The sequence below is a fragment of the Hippopotamus amphibius genome, chromosome 9 (assembly GCF_030028045.1).
Source record: "Hippopotamus amphibius kiboko isolate mHipAmp2 chromosome 9, mHipAmp2.hap2, whole genome shotgun sequence".
Taxonomy (NCBI): Eukaryota; Metazoa; Chordata; class Mammalia; order Artiodactyla; family Hippopotamidae; genus Hippopotamus; species Hippopotamus amphibius.
In genome coordinates, this window is record NC_080194.1 from 139,829,241 (window position 1) to 139,850,486 (window position 21,246).

At 61.3% G+C, this 21,246-nt stretch overlaps 1 protein-coding gene across 1 annotated transcript; it reads left to right on the top strand.

Annotated features, from left to right (window-relative positions):
• Nucleotides 1-2,456: 2,456 nt before the first annotated feature.
• On the top strand, nucleotides 2,457-21,207 carry ZNF316 (zinc finger protein 316). Its single transcript, XM_057750451.1, has 6 exons — nucleotides 2,457-2,594; nucleotides 7,038-7,408; nucleotides 7,634-7,758; nucleotides 8,545-8,671; nucleotides 9,211-9,324; nucleotides 15,937-21,207. The coding sequence occupies exons 2-6, from the start codon at nucleotides 7,066-7,068 to the stop codon at nucleotides 18,234-18,236; spliced, it is 3,009 nt and encodes a 1,002-aa protein (XP_057606434.1). The 5' UTR covers nucleotides 2,457-2,594; nucleotides 7,038-7,065; the 3' UTR covers nucleotides 18,237-21,207.
• The last annotated feature ends 39 nt before the right edge of the window (nucleotides 21,208-21,246 follow it).

Genomic DNA, 21,246 nt, shown 5'->3' on the forward strand with positions numbered 1-21,246 from the left:
GGTGGAAGCCGAGCTCTGCCCTGGGACACACTGCACACGGTGGGCTGTGTGGCCATATCACTCAGTGTCCTGGATGGGGCAAACTTTGGGGACTCTGCCTGTCACAGGGCAGGAGGACGGAGAGGCCCCGGGGGGCTGTGGGGAGAAGACCCTCAGAGAGGGGAGGAAACCAAAGGGCCTGGGGTGGCCGCCTCTGCTCGGCCTGTAGGGGATGGCGGTCAGCTCAGGGTGGAGACTCGGGCAGGGACCAGGAGGGCCGGGCCTGCTGAGTAGGCAGGATCTGGTGGACTCCACGCCTGTGAAAATCCGCAGAGACCCAAGGGGAAGAAATCAGGTCTTAGGTTAAGGATCAGGTGGGAACAGGTCAAGAGGACATCTCAGCAGATGCTGGGGTGCTGTGGGATCCCTGCCTAACAAGGTGGAGGGTCCTAAGGCAGGCATGAGCCATTGGTTCTCTGTGTTATCTGCCTCCTCCCCTATGTGTTTTCTACCTGGCTCTGGGCCCCGACTCTGACTGCATCGCCTGGTCTCCCCTGCCCCCAACATTTGGTGAGGATTTGACCAGTGGGCAGCACAGGCAGGGCTGGAGAGGGGAGGACAGGGCTGGAGGAGTCTCACCCGTCCCCCACAATCCCAGCTCCCACCAGGTGATGCCATCTCCATGCCTCCAGCTCTCTGCAGGCCCCACAGCATCCTTCCCTGACCCCCCACTTCAGGTCCAGGTGCCAGTCTCTGGTGCTTCCATTCCTGTTGCTCCCCTTTACCTGGCCTCTGCCTCTCTTGTGAGTTATCTCACCTTCGGATCTTCTCATTGGAACCATCTGGGGGGAAGGGTGGGGAGAGGTCCAGGGTTCCAAAGCACAGAGGCTCACAGGACCAGAGAGGGGGTGCCATGGAGAAGTGGACCTGCAGAAAGGTGGGGGAATGGGGGGAGCACGCAGCACCGCAAAGCCCAGGCTCATCCACAGGGGCTGGTCATGTCTCAGATTCCCGACCAGGGCCCTGCAAACCACAGGCTCTACGCTGGCAGAACTTCTGATTTTTTTTTTCCATCTTTTAATGAGAGACCCTCAATTTTTAAGTGTTAGTTTTATATATACTTTAAAATATTTATTTATTCGGCTGCACCCGGTCTTCATTGCCCCATGTGGGATTTTCGCTGTGGCATGCTGTGGCATGTGGGGTCTTTAGCTGCAGTATGTGGGATTTTTTTAAAAAGTCACGGCATGTGGGATCTAGTTCCCTGATCAGGGATGGAACCCGGGTGCCCGGCATTGGGAGCTTGGACTCAGCCACTGGACCACGAGGGAAGTCCCTAAGTGTTAGTTATTCATTTTAAACCATTCTAAAAACACCAAGAGCCACACAATCATTGTGAGGAGTTAGATTCAGCTGCAGGGCGCACAACAGGTGCTTTGGGCTGTGGAAGGCAAGGCTTGGGGCGGGGACAGCACTCCTCTGCGGGCAGGTTTGAGTTCCCTGTGGGCCTGAGAAGCTCCCCAGCCAGGTGCTGAGGTTCTGGAACAGAGAAGCTGTTAATTCACGCAGGTGTGACCCCTCCGGGAGCCCAGTCAGGCTGGGATGCTGATGCCCTGTCCTGAGGCTGGGGGCACTAGTGAAAACATAAGAATAATGGTACCCAAGGGGTGGGAGCTGGGGAAGAAGCAGGGCCCAACCTCCGTGGGAGCAAGAGCTCACCATCAGACCCCAGCTGCGGCCCCTGCAGGGTGGTGGATGGGGGTGGGGCGCAGGCAGGCTTCAGGGACGGCTGCGGATGTCCCCTACGTCCACCAACCTCACATTCTCACACCTCCTCCATCTATCCTTCCTGCCTCCCTCTGCTGGGGGAACGCTTCCCTTCCCTGAGACGGGCCCTTCCCATAGATGACTCCTAAAACCTCCAGATCGGAGGCCTTTATTGCATTCACCCAGCTACCCCGTGGGCCCTGCACCAGCCGTGGGCGTCCGGCTCACCTGCTCCAGTCCTGCGGGCCCATCACCAGCAGGGATCGCACCCTGCCCCCGCCCACACCTGAGGGCACGCGGGCCTGCCGGACGCCTCCACGAGACCCCCCCATAGGGATCATCGCCTCCCTCCACCGTCGCGGGGCCTGGGGGGGCGGTCCCGAGGCCCGGGTGGGCCGGGCCGGGTCTAGCGCTCCCTGAATCATGGTTGCCTGAGGAGGCCAGGCGGGGTTTGGGGAGCGGGGGCGCTCCAGCCGCGGGACCTCGCGGGCGTCTCCGGGGGCAGGGCGGGGCCCCCAGAGGGGGGCTCGGGTCCTGGGGCGGCGTGGCGGGGCGCACTGTGCCCAAGGCCGGGGTCGCGGTGCACAGGAGCGCGCGGGCCCAGGGCACCCTCGCACCCCGGGAGCTTCCTTTCCCCCCACGCACGCCCCCTCGGGGGCCGCGCTGGACCCCGCGTGACCGGAAGTGCCCCCCCGTGGGCACCGGCGGGGCGGAGCCCGGCGGCGGCACTTCCGGTGCCCACGCGCCGCCGCCGCGCAGCTCTGGGGCCGTCACTTTGTGTAGCGCGGGGCGCGCAGGCCCCGGCCCGGCCCCGGTGTCCGGCGGCGGCTCGGCGGCGGGCGCGCGCGGTGAGTGGGCGGCGCGGAGAGTGGGCGGCGGGGCCGGCGGGAGGCGGGCGCGGGCGGCAGGTGCGGGCGGGCCGGGCGCGGGCGTGGGGTCGGGGTCGCGCCGCCCCTCGACGCCGGCGCGGGAGGCCGCGGGGAGGCAGGGGCGCGCGGCGGGCCGGGCCTGGGTCTGCGGGGGCCTGAGCGGCGCGCTGGCCGGGCCTTCGGCAGCCGCGCCCACGCTCTGCACGGCCCGTGGACCCCCGCCCTGGCCTGAGCGATGGGGGCGGGCTCTGACCCCCAGAGCCAGTCCGGGCGGGCAGCGCGGAGTAGGCGGGCTGGGAGGACGCACACCCGCGACTTCTGGGAGGTGCCCGCCGCCGTCTAGGCCGGAGGGGCGGGGGTTGGGCCGCGGCCGCCCCCGGGGACACACCCATCCCCAGGGGCTGTCACGGCCCGGCCCTGGCTTCTGCGGGAGGTGGAAGCCCGATAGGACCCCTGGAGGGATGGAGATGGCTTGGCTTGGCGCCCCCTCGAGCTTGCTTAGTGACCTTGGGGGCCTTGCCTGGGTCCTCCGTCTGCAAATGGAGGCCCCGGTGGGTTGCTATGCTGAGTCTTCTACTGCCATAGGCAGGTTGGGGAACTCATTCCTGGGGTTGGATGGGGTCTGGGCTGCCTCATGTGGCCACAGAGGTGGGAGAGAGGCTGGCCTTTGGTGGAGGACCCATTGGCGGGGGGGGGGGGGGGGGGGGGGGGGTGGTGTGTGTGTGTGTGTGTGTGTGTGTGTGTGTGTGTGTGTGTGTGTGCGCGCGCGCGCGCGCAGGGTCAGGCCCCTAGCTGTGCCTGTGTGGGGAGATCTTGGTACTGGGTTTGGTTGAACAAGTGTTGGGAGGCCTGGGGAGCTGACCAGCAAGGCGAGGGGCTGCCCTTGGGCAGCAGGGTTGGCCCCGTGGCCACAGGCACCAGGAGTAAACCCAGGAGAGCAGGGGAGCCCAAATCCGTGGACAAACAGTGAAGATCCTGGTAGTTAGGAAAGGAAGGTTTCTGGGAGGAGATGAAAGCCTGGAAAGCCTTGAATAACGGGTGTGGTCAGTGAGGTCATCGGAGGGAAGGAAGGGGCATAGATCCACCTGCGCCCACACATTTCTCTTACTTCTCTATGTAGGTTCCCTGGATATGGGACTTCAGTGGAGAGTTGCTGAAAGTTTTCTAAGTTTGCTGCTTTGTGTCTGCGTGGTCCTTCCTTCTTCGCGAGGCAGGCATCTTGTCATTCCCCCCCCACCATGTAAATTCTGCAGCACTGTATCCTAGGGTGCATCCCTGCCCCACCCACCGTGGAAATAATGGTCTGGGATGACCTGCGGGGTTATGTTGGTCGGGTTGTTTGCATGACTTTCTGTGGCATCCTGAGCTGGATGGCAGGAGGTGAGTTGCAGGTGGGCTGGCAGGCTGGAAAGAGAAGAAAGGAGAGTGTGCAGGTCTGGGTGGGGTTTGCATGCCCAGCACGCACCTGGCCTGGGGAGGCAGAAGGAACCTGGTGCCCAAGTTACTGAAGCCTGTTTTTCAGAACCATTCTGTTCTGCATGCTGGGTCAGGGTGTATGGGGTGTCTGGCTGTGCTAGGCCCCATCCCATCTGCAGGGTGACTGCCCACCCACCTCCACGGCTGCTGGGTCTTTCCCTCCTCAAGTCACCAGCAGGTGCACCTCTTGGGATAGGGGACCTCAGGTCCTAAGCTGTTTAGAGGCAGACTCTCCAGTGGGTTCCAGTCAGAAGGACCGTCAACAGCAGTCAGTCTGTTCTGGAATTGACAGTAGGGCCAAAATACTGTTTTAAAAATCTCACGTTCATCACGTTGACCACAGACTTCCTCCCTCCCTCCTTCCCTTCCTTCTTTCCTTTCTTTCTAAGAACTTTTACTGAGATATAATTGACATACAATAAATTGCATTGGCCGCAGACTTTAGAGTCATGTCTTCAGTAACTGTTGGGGTGCCCGCTGCATGTCTGGCGCAGGAGATCCAGAGATGAGCACAGGGAACGCCTCTTTCCTGGAGTTGGCTGTGTGCTGGGGACACAGGCAGGCAATTCCGTATGTGTGCTAAAGTGTGGTGCTGACGAGGGCAGAGTCCAGGGAGCTCTGTGTGTCATACGGGCCCGGGGCTGCCTCCAAAAGATCAGTGAGGAAGAGGGGAGGAGAGTGCCAGAGAGCAGGAATGGCACGTGCAAAGGTCCTGAGGTGGAACGAGCATGGGGCCACTTTATTCCAAAGCCACGGGGCTGCGGAAGCAGGCCTGGCCTGCCGGAGTCTGCTCTGGGAGGGCGCCAGGCAGGAGGGGCTCTGCTGGGCTTTGCGTGGTGTCTGGGCTCAGCCTGAATTTGCAGCCTGAGGCCTGGGTGAGAAAAGCCTCCCTCTGGGCCTGAGGTGGGTGGCGATTGGGAAACCTTTGCTGAGCATTTTCGACGCCCCAAGTGCTGGGTTGGGCTACATCCTGCTGCAGGTGGCTAAGGTGACATGTGGCACACATGTTTTTACAGCTCAGGCACCTTCACATGCCCAGAGAGCTGTGGAGACTGAGGAAGCAGGCTCTGGGAGAGGCTCGAGGCAGGGGTGGTCCTTCTGGGCGTAGTTCTGTGTCCTGAACCTTCGGGTCAGTGATTCCGGATCTAGAATGGGGTCAGCGTGAGAGTCGGGACAGAGGTGGCTTCTGGGTGCCAATGCGCCCCTGCCCCTGGACTCAGGCCCTGGTCTCTGGGAGGAGCCACGTGAATGCTCTGAGTTCCCTCACTGGTAAAATGGTGATTTTATTTTATTTTTTTTTAATTTTTTAAAAAATTTATTTATTTATTATTTTTTGGGGGGTACACCAAGTTCAATCATCTATTTTTATACACATATCCCCGTATTCCCTCCCTCCCTTGACTCCCCCCCATCCTCCCCATCCCAGTCCTCTAAGGCATCTTACATCCTCAAGTTGAACTCCCTTTGTTATACAACAACTTCCCACTGGCTATCTGTTTTACAGTTGGTAGTATATATATGTCTGTGCTACTCAAAACGGTGATTTTAAAGCAGCGGCTCAAAACAGTTCAGAAAATGAGTTGTGGAGTAAGAGCTAACCACTGAGCAGTTCTCACAGGTGCCCTGTGGTCTGAACTGTTCTCCTGACTTGGGGCCTCTTTCCGTGGGGGCCCCATCCTGTTTTAGGGGTTCTGTGGCAGATGCTGTCTGCTGGTAGAGCTGGATGAGCTGGGATGGGCCTGTGGTCCTGTGTGGCCTGACATCTCAGGATCCTCTGGGGTTTGTGCTCTCTTCCTGGGGTTCTGGGGTTGCTGTATTTGTAGTAGGTTTGGCTTCCTTTGAAAGTGGCCACATTCAGGTCCCAGAGACTGATGGGGCCATGCTGGCTGATGGGTCTGTTCTTAGGTTTGCACTCAAAAAGGAGCCACAGAAACTGCCTCGTCAAAACCCATGGCTCTGTCTTGTTCTTGGGACTCCACTGGGGCTGGTGAAGGATGCGCAGCTGGGAGGGAAGAGTGGCCCCAGGACCTGCAGCATCTCGCCCCCGTTGGGTCCGCAGCCTTGGGCGCTTATGGGGCGGTTTGGCTGTGTCTCCCCTGAGTGCCTGGGCTGAGCTGTCTCAGACATCGACATGAGAGTAGGACAGTGTGAGCCTCTGGGGCTTTGACACGTCAACCCTTAGGGTTCTCTGATCCCCACACGTGAAGAGCTGTCACAGGACATTTTATTTTACCTTTGCTGGCCTAGCGATGAACCAGATCTCTGTGATCAGCGGAGATTTTTCCAGATGCTCTGGACGGAGCGAGGGGTGAGGAGGCACAGGGGTAGTGCCTGCTCAGGGCCACTTCCCGCTGGAAGGAGCCTGAGCTGCTGGCTTGGCAGAGCGGGCCCTGCCAGCAGGGTGGTCTCACCTTCCCCTACCCCTCGTGCTGCACCAGTTCCCTGGCCCACCTATGCTTAGACCTCGGCTCCCACGCTCGCTGCCTCCGAGTTTGTGCATGTTCAGAACTGGACGAGCATCTCCTCCGCCCCGCCCGTGTATCAGGTGGGCTGTTCCTTACAGCTGTGCCTTTCAGCTACACGGGCCACCCTCACCCTCGGGCGTGTGGCCTATACTTGCTTCTTGCACATCCTTGAGGATAAAAACCTGGGATTAACCTCTGACTTAATCCAAGAAAGCATGGCAGTTCACACCAGGCCTGTCGCTCTCATGAAGGAGCTGAGGCCGCATAATGGGGGTCACGGTGAGGGGCTCTTCGGCAGCTTTTCTGGGTGCGGAATCTAGGTTGTGCCACGTGAGATCTGTGGAAGGAGCTCCATTCCTGCCTCAGCTCTGGTGCCATTACTGTATCGAGGGGCAAAGCAGCCCGCCTCCCCCGGAGGGCTGCTGGCGGAGGGTAGAGCGCGGGGGCGGCTTATCCCCATCGTCGCCTGTCTGTGTTTCAGGGCGAGCTGAGGCTCCCTTCCAGAGACGATGGCGGCCCTGCACACGGCTCCGGACTCCCCACCCGCCCAGCTGGAGAGGGTGGAGGACGGATCGGAATGTGATCCTAGTCAGGAGGAAGAAGAGGAGGAAGAAAAGGGGGACAGGGTGGAGGAGCCGGAGGAGGAGGAGGTGATGGTGGTGGAGGAGGAGGAGGACGAGGCCGTGGCAGAGGAGCTGCAGGCGGACGGAGTGCAGGCAGGGCCGGTGCGGCAGGTGGAGGAGGAGGAGGACGACAACGACGTGCAGGAGGTGGTGGCGGAAGAGCGGAGTCCAGCGTCGGAGACCCCGGAGCACCTTAGCTGTGGTGGGGACGCAGGTCTCCAGGAAAAGAGTAAGAAAAAGGAGCTAGTCTTTGGGGAGGAAGTTAGGGGGATTGGGTGGGCAGGCCGGGAAGAGCTCTTTGACCCAACAGGGTGGAGCTGGAGGGTCCGGGCTCAGGTTTTGAAAAGGAGGAGTGGCCAGGGGCTGCTCACCCTGGTAGCTGGATGGACAGACATCGGCCAGGGCAGTGAGGCCCGATGCTAAAGGCTGGCCCCTAAGAGGTCTCTCCTCTCAGCCCTGCAGGCCTCCCGGGCTCCAGCCATGCCGAGGGGTGAGGATCTCGATCAGGAAGAGGACGAGGACGAGGAGGGAGAGGAGGAGGAAGAGGAGGAGGACGATTCCCTGACATCTGGGTCTCAGGTGAGAGACCCAGACCGTATTGGGGCTCAGTTAACCAAGCAGGGTTTCCCCAGGGGGCTGGCACCTGCTGTCTGGAGGCCCCTGTTGGCCGGGCAGCTGGGGTCCTCCAGCCGAGCCCAGGCTATGAGCCAGGATGCGGCTGTGGGAATCTGCTGGGCATCTCCAGCGCAAAGCCCATGGGATGTGGTTCTGCTCTCCTGGGGCCCGACCCTTCCCAGGCCATTGGAATGTCTTGTCGTGTTGCCTGCCACCCGCTCACCTGCGGCCTGCACAGCTCCGTCAGCCCTGGCTTTCCCCCGAGGTCAGGCTGTGCCCTTACCTGGAGTGCCTGTCACCTGTCCAGGCTCTGGTGTCCTGTTGAGCCCCGTCAGATCAGGCACCAGTGCCCACACTCGGTGCCACGTGCCCACCCCGGTGTGGACCCTCACACCACTGATGTGACTGCGGGCTTGAGGCAGACGTTGGAGCAGGAGGGGGCAAGGTGGCCATGCAGCACAGCTGCTCTGTCGGAGCTGAGCGTTCTCCCTCTCTGAGCCTGCCTTCCTCATCTCTGGGTGGGAATGGAGCCCTTGCCTCCCGGGGCTGTGGCAAGGCTTGGAAGCAGCGCGTTCCATCAGGGGTTTTTAGGCTTGCAGGTGCTGGGGTGCTGGGCTGTGTCCCTGTGAGCACCACATGGCAGGGCCAGCTCAGTTCCCACTGAAGTCACCTCCTGTCCTCTCTTCGTGGGACGCCCCACCCCTTGCCCAGGGCAGTGTAGGGCAATGGCCAGGGTTCTTTGTTTTCCAGGGGCTGGTGACCTTTGAAGATGTGGCTGTGTACTTCTCCCTGGAGGAGTGGGAAAGGCTGGATGTGGGCCAGCAGGGGCTTTACAAGGAGGTCATGCAGGAGAACTATGGGATCCTGGTGTCCTTGGGTGAGCAGAGCCTTTCGTCCCCAAAAGGCATTCTGGCGCCGTGGCTGCCGGGGGCTTAGCTGTCTCTGAGGGTGGTTTCTGGAGTCCCAGGGCCTTGGAGAGGGGGTGCTGGAGCCAGCCCACCTCCCCGGAAGCCCTAGGGACCAACCTGGCTTCTGGGCTAGGGTGTGTCCTGGGGGCCCCGCGATGGCCCAGCAGCTCCGTGACCCAGCGGACATGTTCTGGGCATCTGCCAGCCCAGCTCTGGTCTCTGTGCTCTGCGCTCCTCAGAGGCCTAAAGGGGTGAGGAGTCAGGTGATGGAGGAGAGGGGTGGGCAACCTGCTGATGGCAGTGTGTGGAGGGGTCTTGGCGGGGAGCTGGGGGTTGGGGGCGGGGCCCCAGAGAGAAAGGAGCGTGGGATTTCCCAGTGGAGGTGGGGATGGGAGAACGCTGGTACTGGAAAGGACAGAGAGAGGAGCTGGTGGTGGCCATGCTGTGCGGGTGAGGGTGGGGCCTGCAGGCACAGCCCTGCAGCTGCCATCTGTTTGTTCCGGGGCAGGATACCCAATCCCCAAGCCGGATCTGATCTTCCGGCTGGAGCAAGGAGAGGAACCTTGGGTCCCGGATAGCCCCCGTCCCGAGGAGGGAGACATCGTCACTGGCGTCTACACAGGTGAGCGTGACGTGACGTCTCGGGGGGTTTCTGCCACACTGTGCCTCCGCTCTCCACTGCGGCCGCGGCGCTGCTGGCCTGTGCTTTTGGGGGCTCTGTAGGGACAGAGTGGCACTGAGGGCTCACTTCTGCCTGTGTGGGTTGGCTCCTCTTGGCTCCAGTCTGCGGAGGTCCAAGGGCTGGGGAGTCTTTAGAGAACCTAAAGCTTCCTGTTACGAGTTTTTAAAAATGATGTCCTCCCCCTGCCTTGAGTCTCTGGTCAGGTGTGTGTGAGAGTCAGTTGTCACGTTGCCAGCTCAGAGGCAGCGGAGGGGCAGACCGTCGCCCTGCAGTGCTGGAGCTGGCCTTCCGGCTCCCGGGACTTGAACGGCTTCCCTGTCCATTTGGCCGTCTCTTCTCCCTGGAGGTCCAGGGTCAGGGCCTGGACAGGCAGCCCTGGACCTTCCGGAGAGGAGATTTTGGAGAGATCCATACGGGAAGCGTTCAGGGTGGCGGATTTCTCCTGAGACCTTTGACTGGTTCTGGCCCTGTTCCTCCCGCTCTCTGGGCCTCATTTTTATTCCTCTGGAGAATAAAGAGTTTGAACAAAACCTGTAGTTTCCCATCTGAGGCCGTCGGATCACTGGTTCTGTGGGTGTCTGTGAGCTGTTTCCCGTGTGTCAGAAGGTTCAGTGAAGGCCCTTGCACAGTGCACGTGTTTGGCTTTCGTCTGGGCTGATGCCAGCCTAGTGTGGGATCCTGGATGTCTCGTGCCACGCGTGTGCCTGGATAGACTGGGAGCAGCTTGTAGAGGCTTTAAAATAACATACAGGAAAACACAGACAGTGCTGTACCTACACATGGACTCTTCAGGGTATTTTCCCGTGTACGTTCCGTGCTCATAACAGCTCCATGAAGTAGCAGGGAGGGATTGCTGGCCTCACTTCACGGTGGTGGAGATCCACTTCTGAAGTAGTGACCAAGTCACTTGCCCACTGTGGGCGCAGGCCGCAGGCCTTCCTTTCCCCTGTGCGCAGGGCGGCCTTCCTGCCCTAGGTCTCCGCATTCTCTGGGACCCTCTTGGAATGTCTTCTGGCCTTCATTATTGGGAGGGCTCTGGCTGGCAAGCAATGTTGCTGCTGCCTGCAGGCTGAGACTGGCATGTGGGTGATGTTTCTCAGAGGGTCTAGTGGGAGGTGTGCTCTGTTTATGGGCACAGCTCTGAAAAGCTGCCTGGAGATGAAGGGGCTCCACTGGCCAGTCCCTCCACACACGGTCTGGATGTGCGCCCATTCTCCATGCTGCTTGGAGGCTGCTGGGGTGGATTCTTTTGCAGGCGCGAGCCTGGGTGGTCCTCATAATGCACCCAGCTCACGGAAGGGGCTGGCTAGCTGAGCCAGCACCCCCGCTTCCCCTGTGGTTGTCACCTGCCGGGGCTGGTGAGCCTGGAGTGCTCCCCACCCCCACCCCACCTGCGGAGCCCAGGCGGGTGCAGGGTCCAGGCACAGTCTCCACGTCGCCCGTCTGCCAGGAGGGGCCGTGGCAGCACAGGCTGGGGTCTGCTCGGGCAGAGCGCACCCACCCAAGGTCTTCCTTCTTCACTGGCACTGCAGCCTGTCTGCCAGATGCCCCCCTCCCCTTTTCTCCCTGCGTTCACTTCTGTACCGCTGAGCCAGGTGAGAAATGAGACTTGCCAGGTCTGGGCAGGACGGATGCTGTTCTGAGTCAGGCAGAATTTCTGTATTTCTGGATCATAGTCTTGCAGAACACACGCATATTCTCTTCTGCTTCTTAACAAGTTGGGCCGCATCTAAGGTTTGGACGGTGGCCCAGTGCGCCCACCCACTCAGCTGCCCCGGCGCCTCCTTGCTGCGGCCCGGCCACCACCTCCTGCTCTCTGGTCCTCCTGCGCCTCGCCTCTGCGGACCCTCCCCCCATTTCCCACCCCCTTTCTCCTCACCTGGCTGAGGTGGCAGGCTCCCCACTCCCTGGCAGATGCCTGTGCGTGGCTGAGCCCTATTTCCTGGGGCTGACGACAGACCCCTGAGGACGCCCTCGCCACCTCGGCCTGGTCCTCTGGCCCTGGTCCCTCATTGCGGTGGCTCTTCTGCTCTGCACGATGGACCCCATGTGCCCCTGGTTTTTCTGCTGCCTTCCCAGCTGCTTCTCCAGCTGCCTGCACATGTCTGCAAGCCCCAGAACATCCCTGTGTCCTCTTCTGTCCTCTCTCCAGGTGACCCGGGCTGGGGCCAGGGCCTTCAGTGCCATACGTACTCACCTGCCTGTTCTCAGCCTCTCTCTCCAGCCCTGAGCTTGTCTGTCCCACCGTCTGCTTGACGTCTCCACCTGGGTATCTGAGGGCATCTCAGAGTGAACTGAACCTGAAGTGGTACCATGTTTCGTACCTGGGGCCCCTCCTGCAGCGTCCCTGGCACGCGGTGGGCCTAGCCGGGGCCCGAGTGGTCCTTGTCTCTCTGCCTTCCTCGCCCCTCCCCTGGCCTAGGCAGGCACGAGGCTGTCAGGCATGCGGCCACAGGCGTCCCTGAGCTGCTGGCTGCCCCCAACCCCCAGGCTTCCCTGGGCACTCAGCACAGTATCTGGGACCCTCTGTGGCCTGGGGGCCCGTGCCCCTCACACACCCTGAGCTCTTCAGGCTCAACTCCACCGACAGCCTTTCTCTTCAAGCTCTCACTGGCCTCAGGGCTTTGTACCTGCTGTGTTCTCTGCCTGGCGTGACCTTCATGTGGCTGGCTCAGCTGTTATGTCCCACTTGACGCGTGCGTGTCCTCTGACCACCTGGACGTTGGGAGTCTCCCACGTCACTCCAGCCCGTCCCTGCATCCATAACCCTCAGCGAGGTCTGGAGCGATCCTGCCTAGGTGCTCGACTCCCCCATTTCCGGCCCGCCTCCTCCAGCAGACGCTGTGAGAGCAGCGCTGTGTGTTGCTCACACCTGTGCCGTCTGCACGGTGCTCGCCGACGGTCCCCCTCCTTGACTGTTGTTCCTGCCCCTGACAGTGAAGCGTGGAAGAGAGGTGCGACAGGCAGGACTGAACCGCCTTGGACATTACACAGGAAAGGAGAAAGAGAACGTTTAAAACGCAATCAGAGGGGAAGGCACACCAAAGCGAGAGGATCCAGTGGTTGGTGAGCACGGTCAGCGCTTGCGGAGAGGAGCTCAGGGCAGGACCCCTCCTGGAAGATGTGTCAGCCTGGGGACCCTGCAGCAGGGAGGATAGATCCATTGCAGAAACCTTGCTCTGCTGGGAGCCACCACCTCCCGGGGGACTGAATTCCTGCTCAGGGGGAAGGCGGGGCTGCTGATGGCAGCCCGACCAGGAGGAAGGAGCCCTCCTGCAGCTTTGGGCAGCCTGTTGTCCACGTCCTGCCTTTGTCCCTGGGGGCGGGGCTCTCCCTAAGCCCACCCTGAGTCTCAGGGTCTGGCCGGAGGGTAAGAAGCAAGTGCCAGCTTCCCATACACGACCACCTTCCAGGCCCTGTGCTGTGGCCGGGCCCTTCAGGGAGGGGTTCTTCAGAGCAGACCCACAGCTGACTCCCCGTGGGGCCAGGCCTGGGACAGGACAGGACAAGGGCAGAGGGTGCTCTGGGGTGGGAGTCAGAAACCTGTGGCTCGGTTCTCTGGGCAGAGTGTGTTGGGCCGCCGAGCAGCCCTCAGTTGGCCTCCCAGCAGCTCAGGGAGCAGGTGCGCCAGGCGTGTGGCCGCAGAGCCTCATCCTCCCCAGGTGAGGCCTTTCTTTCCTGCCTGAATAGGGCACTTACCAGAGGTGCCTCGGGTGTCTGCTCACAAGGCCACTGGCCGGCCCCCAGGAGTGTCATCAGGCTCAGAGCACTGGCCCTGACCTGGCTGATCCTCACCCAGTGTCGGAGTCCTTAGGGGTGGGTGTCTCAGGGAGAGGAAATGCAAGCCCCCCAACCCCAGGGTCCGCTTGTCCATTCGCTGCCATGGGTTCTGGAAGAGGCAGCTGTGTTTGACCTTCTGAGCCACTGTTGAGGGAGCCCTGCCACCCCTTTGTCGCACGCCTCCTCTGCCCCGCCTCCAGTCTCACGAGTAGACCTGCTGATGGGGCCTCACTTGGATCCAAAACAGGCTTGCACCCGGGAGCTAGCAAGCCCCCTGGGAACCCTGTCCCCACGGCCGCCAGGAGTAACCCTGACACCGGACACCCCCACCCTGTGCCCAGACCTCCAGACCCTGGGCCACTTTGGTGGCAGAAGATGAGAACAGAGCCTGGCCTTGAGGCAGACTGCTGTCCCCGAGTCCCCTCTGGTGGCCCTGCTACTCCCAGTGATCCTGTCTCGGGGTACAGCCAGCTCTGACTGCCCGGGACCTGGACGCCCTTATGTCCATCACTCGGTGTCAGTGGTGGCCTCCACCAACTTGCTGTATGTTTAGTATTTTCTCATTCTTGGACAAGTGGCCATACCAGTTCCAGAGCCAGTGATGAAGTCCCTAGGCCCCCTCCCCAGGATCGGCCGCCTCTGCAGAGGTCACCGTTGTTTGACGCTGGGGGTGGGGCAGGGCAGAGGATCACTTCCCCAAGTGGGGGGCTTTCTGCTGCTCTCAGACCCCAAGGAAGAGGTGTTGTGGGTGAGGTGTTGGGACCTGGCCTGTCCCCAGGCTCTGAGTCGCTGAGGCTGCCAGCTGGCAGACCCTTGTGTGGCCCGGGTGTCCGCTTCTATCCAGCAAGTGCTCACTGACCCTTGGCTGGGTCCTGGGGTGCGTCCTCCCACCAAGACATTGTACTTGTTCCCCAGCTTGAATCCCCCGTGCCTTAGGGAGTCTCCAATTAAAACTACTCAAGACTCTCACCAGAGTCTGAGGGAAAAGCCTCTTTGAGACTCACTGGAAGAACTTCCAGCTAATCTGACCATGCGCCCAAACTGCCAGTCCCTCCACCAGCCCTGCTTGGGGGTGCACCAGCCTTCACAGTGAGGAGCTGGGCCTTTTCCCTGCTGTTTAACCACTTATCATCACTCACTCGCCGTAGGTGGCATTTGGAGGTAAATTCAGCTTAGTAACAGGAAACCACTGTCCTTTATTTAGTTTATTTTTACTATAATAGTATATTATTGCTAACTACAGAAAACTTAGAAAGTATTGCAAAGCATGAAAAAATAAAATAACCCATTTTTGTATCCCTTTTTTCATGTTTTTTTCACAGCAGAAATCATGTCCATGCAGTTCTGTGTCTGGCTTTACGTCACTCAGCACTGTGCTGTGTTTTCCCACGTGACTTATCACCGGATGTGTGGGATGCCATACAGAACACAGGACCAGCACTGAGCAGGGATGGGTGGCCCTCCTGGGCCCCGACCTTTCCTCGGGGACAGGACTTAGTGATCCAGGCTCACTCTGTCAGGTGATAGCTGACACCAGCCACAGCCTTGGTGGTGGACCCAGGAGGGGTGGGAGACGGGATTCTTACCCCGTGTGGGAGCTTGAACCTTCCAGGGGCTGGGATTCTGAGGGGGACTACACGGTACGTGGCTACAGTAGACACACGCAGGGCACAGTGTACCTGAGGAGGTCGGCACGCAGGTGCTCTGGAACAGCTGTGTGTGTGCCGGGGGCCACACCGTTTTCTTTCTGTTCGTCGTGTGACTTAGTGCCCGCTTTGTAAATACCGGTTCCCTCCTAGGTGTATCACGATGGCAGGCACATCACTCTGTTTATAAACCGATTCCCTGTCCACACTCCGCACTGAAGGGAGAGGTCAGAGTGCTGCTTGGTGGAGGAGGGATGGAATTGCAGGACCCCCAGGCAGGTCCTTGACCTTCTGTGATGGGAAGATGTTTGCAGTTCACCCAGTTTTAGTCAATTTGGGACTGTTTCCCAAGTGCATAACTGCTCAGAAAAAGCCAAGCTTCAGGGAGGCTTAGTGGGGAGGCTGGTCTGTGCCTGCACAGTTAACTGGAGCCTGTCAAGGGGCGTGCAGAGATCTGGGGCCTACAGGCCCCTCTCTCCTTGGCCCAGGAGAGCCTTTCCTGGTTCTGCTCTGGGGGTGGGAGGGAGACCCCTGGCCGCTGGCCAGCCTGAAGCTGGTGGAGAGGGGACCCAGAAGGGGAGGGATACTGAGCAAAGCTTAGGTATTACAAGGCACAACCTCAGTGGCCGGGCTGGGCCAGGCTGGTGCTGGGAGACAAGGGGCTTTGGGGAAAACAGATCTGGCATCTCTTCATTTCTCTGAGCCCTGGACCCCTGTTTTGGGCTTGGCACTGGGTCTTACAGGAATCCACAGGCAAGGTCACCCACTTTGTTGGTGTCCCTATTCCTCAGCAGGGTGGCAAGCCCTGGAAGGAGTTGGAGGTCTAGAAAAGGGATTAGTTGAGGCCATTTGAGGAGAGTCCAAGAGGTGAAGGAACCCCAGCCTTCCTCAGCGGGACACCTGTGTGTGCATTTCTGCTGTCTGCAGAGTTCCTCCTAACTGGGGGAGTAGGCGAGCACCACCTCTCTTGCTCCCAATGGAATGGAGGCGCCCTGACCCCGGGCTGCGTGCTCGGAGAGCCTGGCTCGCGTGGAAACCCGCACCTGACAGGAGCCGGAGCCTGTAAGCTGCTCATGTCAAGGCCTCTTCTCACTTCTCTCTCCTGGCCTTCCTTTGTCGCCTTCAGGGGCCTGGTTCTGGACCGAAGACATAGAGGACCACGAGGAGGAGGACGACGAGGACTTCCTGGCAGAGGTGGCGGAGGAGGAGAACGAGCCCCCCGGGCTGTGGTCGGCGGCCTACGGCGTGGGGGATGTGCCGGGGACCTGGGGCCCCGACGACTCGGATTCCGCGCAGACTCCGGAGGGGTGGGGTCTCGACCCCGGTGGCCTCGGAGTCCTGGCCGAGGGGTCTGAGGTGAAGCCCTTTCTGCCGGGCCGGGAGCCGGGCGGGAGCCTACTGGCGCCCTGGGCGTTTCCGGCCGCGGTGGCCGCTCCGGCCGGGCGGCCAGAGACGACGTGCGACGTGTGCGGCAAAGTGTTCCCGCACCGGTCGCGGCTGGCCAAGCACCAGCGCTACCACGCGGCCGTCAAGCCCTTCGGCTGCGACGAGTGCGGCAAGGGCTTCGTGTACCGCTCGCACCTAGCCATCCACCAGCGCACGCACACCGGCGAGAAGCCGTTCCCGTGCCCGGACTGCGGCAAGCGCTTCGTGTACAAGTCGCACCTGGTCACCCACCGGCGCATCCACACGGGCGAGCGGCCCTACCGCTGCGCCTTCTGCGGCGCGGGCTTCGGGCGCCGCTCCTACCTGGTCACGCACCAGCGCACGCACACGGGCGAGCGGCCCTACCCCTGCCCGCACTGCGGCCGCAGCTTCAGCCAGAGCTCGGCGCTCGCGCGGCACCAGGCCGTGCACACGGCGGACCGGCCCCACTGCTGCCCCGACTGCGGCCAGGCCTTCCGCCTCCGCGCCGACTTCCAGCGCCATCGACGGGGCGGCGGCTGCGCGGAGCCTGGCGGCGACGGCGGTCCTCGGCGGGAGCCCTGCGAGACAGCGCCCACGGCGGGGTCCGAGGAGGCCGAGGCCGGGCCTGAGGGGCCTGAGGTCGACGAAGCAGACGGAGAGGCCGAGGCGAGAGAGGCGGCGGTGGAGGCGCCCAACCCCAGGAGCAAAGACGACCCCGAGCCGGACCGGCGGTTTCTGGGGCTAGGCAACGGCCTGGGGGAGGGCGAAGGCCCTTCCTCGCACCCGCTCGGCTTCCACTTCCCCATGCACCCCAAGTCTTGGCTCCACCCGGATGGCTTCCCGATCCTGGGCCTCCCGGACTTCGGGGAGCGGCTGCCGACCGACGGGCGCCCCCTGTCCGGGCCCCTGGGGGGCCGGCTCTCTCTGGTGGAGGGCGCGGGGCTGGCCTGCGACCCTTTCGGCGGCGGTGCCGGGCCTGGGGGCGGCGGCGGCCTGCGTGCGTTCGGGCCTGCAGTCGGAGGGCTGCTGGCGGAGCCCGCGCCCGCCGCGCTGGCCGAGGAGGAGAGCCCGTGGATCTGCTCGGACTGCGGCAAGACGTTCGGGCGCCGCGCGGCGCTGGCCAAGCACCAGCGCTACCACGCGGGCGAGCGGCCGCACCGCTGCGCAGACTGCGGCAAGAGCTTCGTGTACGGCTCGCACCTGGCGCGCCACCGCCGCACGCACACGGGCGAGCGGCCCTTCCCGTGCCCCGAGTGCGGCGCGCGCTTCGCCCGCGGCTCGCACCTGGCGGCGCACGTGCGCGGCCACACGGGCGAGAAGCCCTTCGTGTGCGGCGTGTGCGGTGCGGGCTTCAGCCGGCGCGCGCACCTGACGGCGCACGGGCGCGCGCACACGGGCGAGCGGCCCTACGCCTGCGGCGAGTGCGGCCGCCGCTTCGGGCAGAGCGCGGCGCTGACGCGGCACCAGTGGGCGCACGCCGAGGAGAAGCCGCACCGCTGCCCCGACTGCGGCAAGGGCTTCGGCCACAGCTCGGACTTCAAGCGGCATCGGCGCACGCACACGGGCGAGAAGCCCTTCCGCTGCACCGACTGCGGCCGCGGCTTCGCCCAGCGCTCCAACCTGGCCAAGCACCGGCGCGGCCACACGGGCGAGCGGCCCTTCCCGTGCCCGGAGTGCGGCAAGCGCTTCTCGCAGCGCTCGGTGCTCGTGACGCACCAGCGCACGCACACGGGCGAGCGGCCCTACGCCTGCGCCAACTGCGGCCGCCGCTTCTCGCAGAGCTCGCACCTGCTCACCCACATGAAGACGCACCGCGGCGCGGCGGGCGCGCCCGGCCAGGCGCCGGCGGTCCCCGCACCCAAGGCCGAGGCGCCCGCTAAGGGGCCGCCGGGCGCGGGGACCGGGCCCGCGGAGCGCGGCAGCACTCTGCTGGAGTTCGCTGGCGGAACGAGCTTCGGCTCCGAGCCGACGGCCGCGTTCGCGGGGCCCTCAGGCGCCTACGAGGAGAGCATCATGTGAGGGCCCCAGGCCGACGGAGGCGCAGCCCGCTAGGCCACCGGCCCCTCCCCAGGGCGGCTCGGGCGCCGGCCCCTTCCTCCTCTGGCCTCCGGGGGCTGAGGGTCCCAGTTCTGGTGCGGTGCCTTCCCCTCAGCCCCGGTGCACCGCCCCCCGGCCTCGGGCTTCCCTCCTGCCCGGCCCTAGAGAATCGGCCGCCGAGCTCGGATGGCCGTGCGGGGGGCGCAGGGGGAGAGGAGAGCTGCACGCGGAGCAGATGGGGGCAGGGGGCGGCCACCCCGGCAAGAGACTGCGACATTCCTGGATCGATGCGGTGAGGCCAAGCGGTAGGAATGGCAGGCGATGTTATTTATTTTACTCGGATTCCGATTTGGGTGGCCCGGGGGAAAGGTGGCTTGTGAGTTAGAAATTGGGTATTACAGCGGGGAAGGGGAAGCCCTTGCATCAAGGGAGGGTGGGGTGGTCGAGGGCAGAGCATATGGCTACTCCAGTGGGTTTGGTTGACCACTGCTTCCCATTCCTTAGCGGGAGACTTCAGGGACTTTTCGAGTATGTCCAGAAAGTTTTCAGGACTGTGTACGTGGCGAGGGAAAGCATCGTGGGTTTTCAAAGGACGATGTTCCTCCCTAATTCGGGGCGGGGGGAAGCGGAGATGCAGCTGGGAAAGCTTTTATTCTGTGACTGTGGATATTTATTTCTATCACTTGCGTGGCCCGAAGAATCTGGAGGGAGGAGAAAAAGCCAGAAACCAAATTGTGGCCCCAGGCAGATGGGTTGCAGGTGTTTGCAGGGTCCCCAGGGAGTTTGAAGCCTTATTCTCCAGAGTGGCTCACTCACCTCACCCGGCTTGAGCTCCCAGAGCAGCCAGGCCATGTGGGTTTTAGTCTCAGCCTCCTCTCTGAGTCCTTTGGTACTTCCACCTCGGGCTGCTGGAGGCGGCATACTCAGAGATTCTTGGGGAGCCCCGCAGCCCAGGGCCCAACCTTGGGCTCCCTGGCTGCCACCTCTCCCTGAGCGGGTGGACACACGGGGCCCTGCTCTTCTGAGCCCGTTGCTCATCTAGATTTAATAGCTGAGTGTAAACTGATAAGAGGTTGGTAGCAGGATCATTTCTGACATCCCATGATTAGGGCCCTATGACCTCCGCGGGTTCATTTAACTGCTTCTGTTATTATCCTACACTAGAAGTGAGTAGTGTTTCTGGTTAGATTGCCATCTCACAGAGTGGGCAGTGGGTGGAGGCACCGCGGGCCGGGCCGTCTGGGTGGTGGTCCACCTCTGGGGGTTCAGACCTCAGCCCGTGGCTCAGTGACTGACCAAGTATCCAACTATGCAAAGCACGCAACTGGCCAGCACCCGGCCTTCCAGGCTGGGCTGTTTCAAGCCACCAGGTGACCTGCAAGACACCCCCCTCCCCCTTAATGCCTTTTGGGCCAGTGTGAATGGGGCCAGGAAACTGAAATTTTGAACCCACCACATTCCCTTTTAGACCTAGTTCTTTCTGTTTTAGTGTAGGCATGGCCTTGGGGCCTGAGGGCCAGCAGCCAGGCTGCTAGAGGCTGGGCGGGTAGGAGGCACAGGAGTTGGGGTGGAAGGAAGACCTGGATGGTGGTGGTGAGAATCAGCCTGGCCAGGTGAGGGTGGGGTGGGCTGGGGTGGTGAGCAGGACGGGCTCCCAAGGAAGTGCCGGTGGTGCTGGGTGGTGCGCTCTGTCGCTGGTTTCTCTCTCCCTGCTGTGGGAAGGAGCCTCAGGAAGAGCCAAGGGCAAGGTGGGCCGGCCCTGCGTGGCCAGGCCCTGGTCCATGCCCGTCCTGCCTGGCACACAGCCCTTGAGTACAGACCTTCGATACCCCTCCTGGGCCCCAGCCGCCCCTTGCCGGCCCACAGCTGTCGGCAGGAGGACCTAGCTTTAATAAAGAGTGGATGAACGAGCTTTGTGACTGGATTCCGTGTTGTTGCCGCTCCTTGGAGCCTTCAGGGAGGCCCTGCAAGGCTTCAGGCCCCCCTTGCTTCTGCAAAAGATCTTTAGCAGTTTCTCTTCTCAGAAACTAGAATTGGCCTGTGAGGAGTCAGCCCAAGAGAGCTTTGGCCCCTGGCAGCCGTGTCCACTAAGTCTTTCTGGGAGTCCCCAGTGGGCCCCCATGCTGCCACCTACTTTGTAACATGCACACCTGTCTCAGGACACCATTGTGTGTAGGATTGTCTTGGCCAGGTCCCCTTTCCTGGTGGTCCAACACCGTGTGGGTTTATCCAGGCTTAACTGGTCTGTGCCAGGGCAGAGCACACCCTCCCCCTGCCGGGGGCCCAGACACCTTCCTTTTTTTGATTTATTGGCTTCTCACCACATGGTGTCCCCACGACCAGATCTGACCCTCCTGTCCTTTCCCCATGAATTTGAAAAATATGAACTATGAAGTAAATTCTCTTTTCAAGTGTGATTTGGAGGCATCGGAACAGAACCTAGTATTTCAGTGGCAGGTGGACATTTAGACCTAGTTTAATATGAGTGACCTTGAGGATCTTAAGGTCTATTCAGAAAAGTTATGTTATTCACTGACATAGCTTACGGTTGTCCAGCCAGATACTTTATTTTAGGGGGGAAATAAGGCAATTCTGATGGGCATAGAAAAAAAAGGAGACACCCTGGTTTTGAGAGGATTTCCAAATTCCTGGAGTCCTCATTCATTCAGCAAATGTCAATCCAGCATCTCCCATCATTTCCAAGGAGGAATGAAAACCCTCAGTGCCCTGTGAGATGTGACCCATGAAAGGTGGTGCTTGGAGGAGAGTCTCAAGGCCCTGAGCACCCTCTGGTCTCCACTTAACTTTTATTGCTTGAATTTCCCCATCCTCCTCCCTCTCACCTGACCCTTTCACGTAATCTCTTCAAACATTTCCTTCTAACTTTTTTTCTTTCCCTCATTGGCTACATATGGAATAAAGTATTTTGGAATTTTTGGTTATATTTATTAAATAAAGCTTTATGATCCTTGTTCATTATTTAATTTTTCCT

What these genes read in the sequence shown, in the direction of transcription:
- ZNF316 (XM_057750451.1), top strand. Translation starts at nt 7,066, where the DNA reads ATGGCGGCCCTGCACACGGCTCCGGACTCCCCACCCGCCCAGCTGGAG. An exon ending in CGCAGGTCTCCAGGAAAAGA is followed by an intron (nt 7,409 to 7,633) that starts GTAAGAAAAAGG and finishes CTCTCCTCTCAG; the next exon opens with CCCTGCAGGCCTCCCGGGCT. An exon ending in CCCTGACATCTGGGTCTCAG is followed by an intron (nt 7,759 to 8,544) that starts GTGAGAGACCCA and finishes TTTGTTTTCCAG; the next exon opens with GGGCTGGTGACCTTTGAAGA.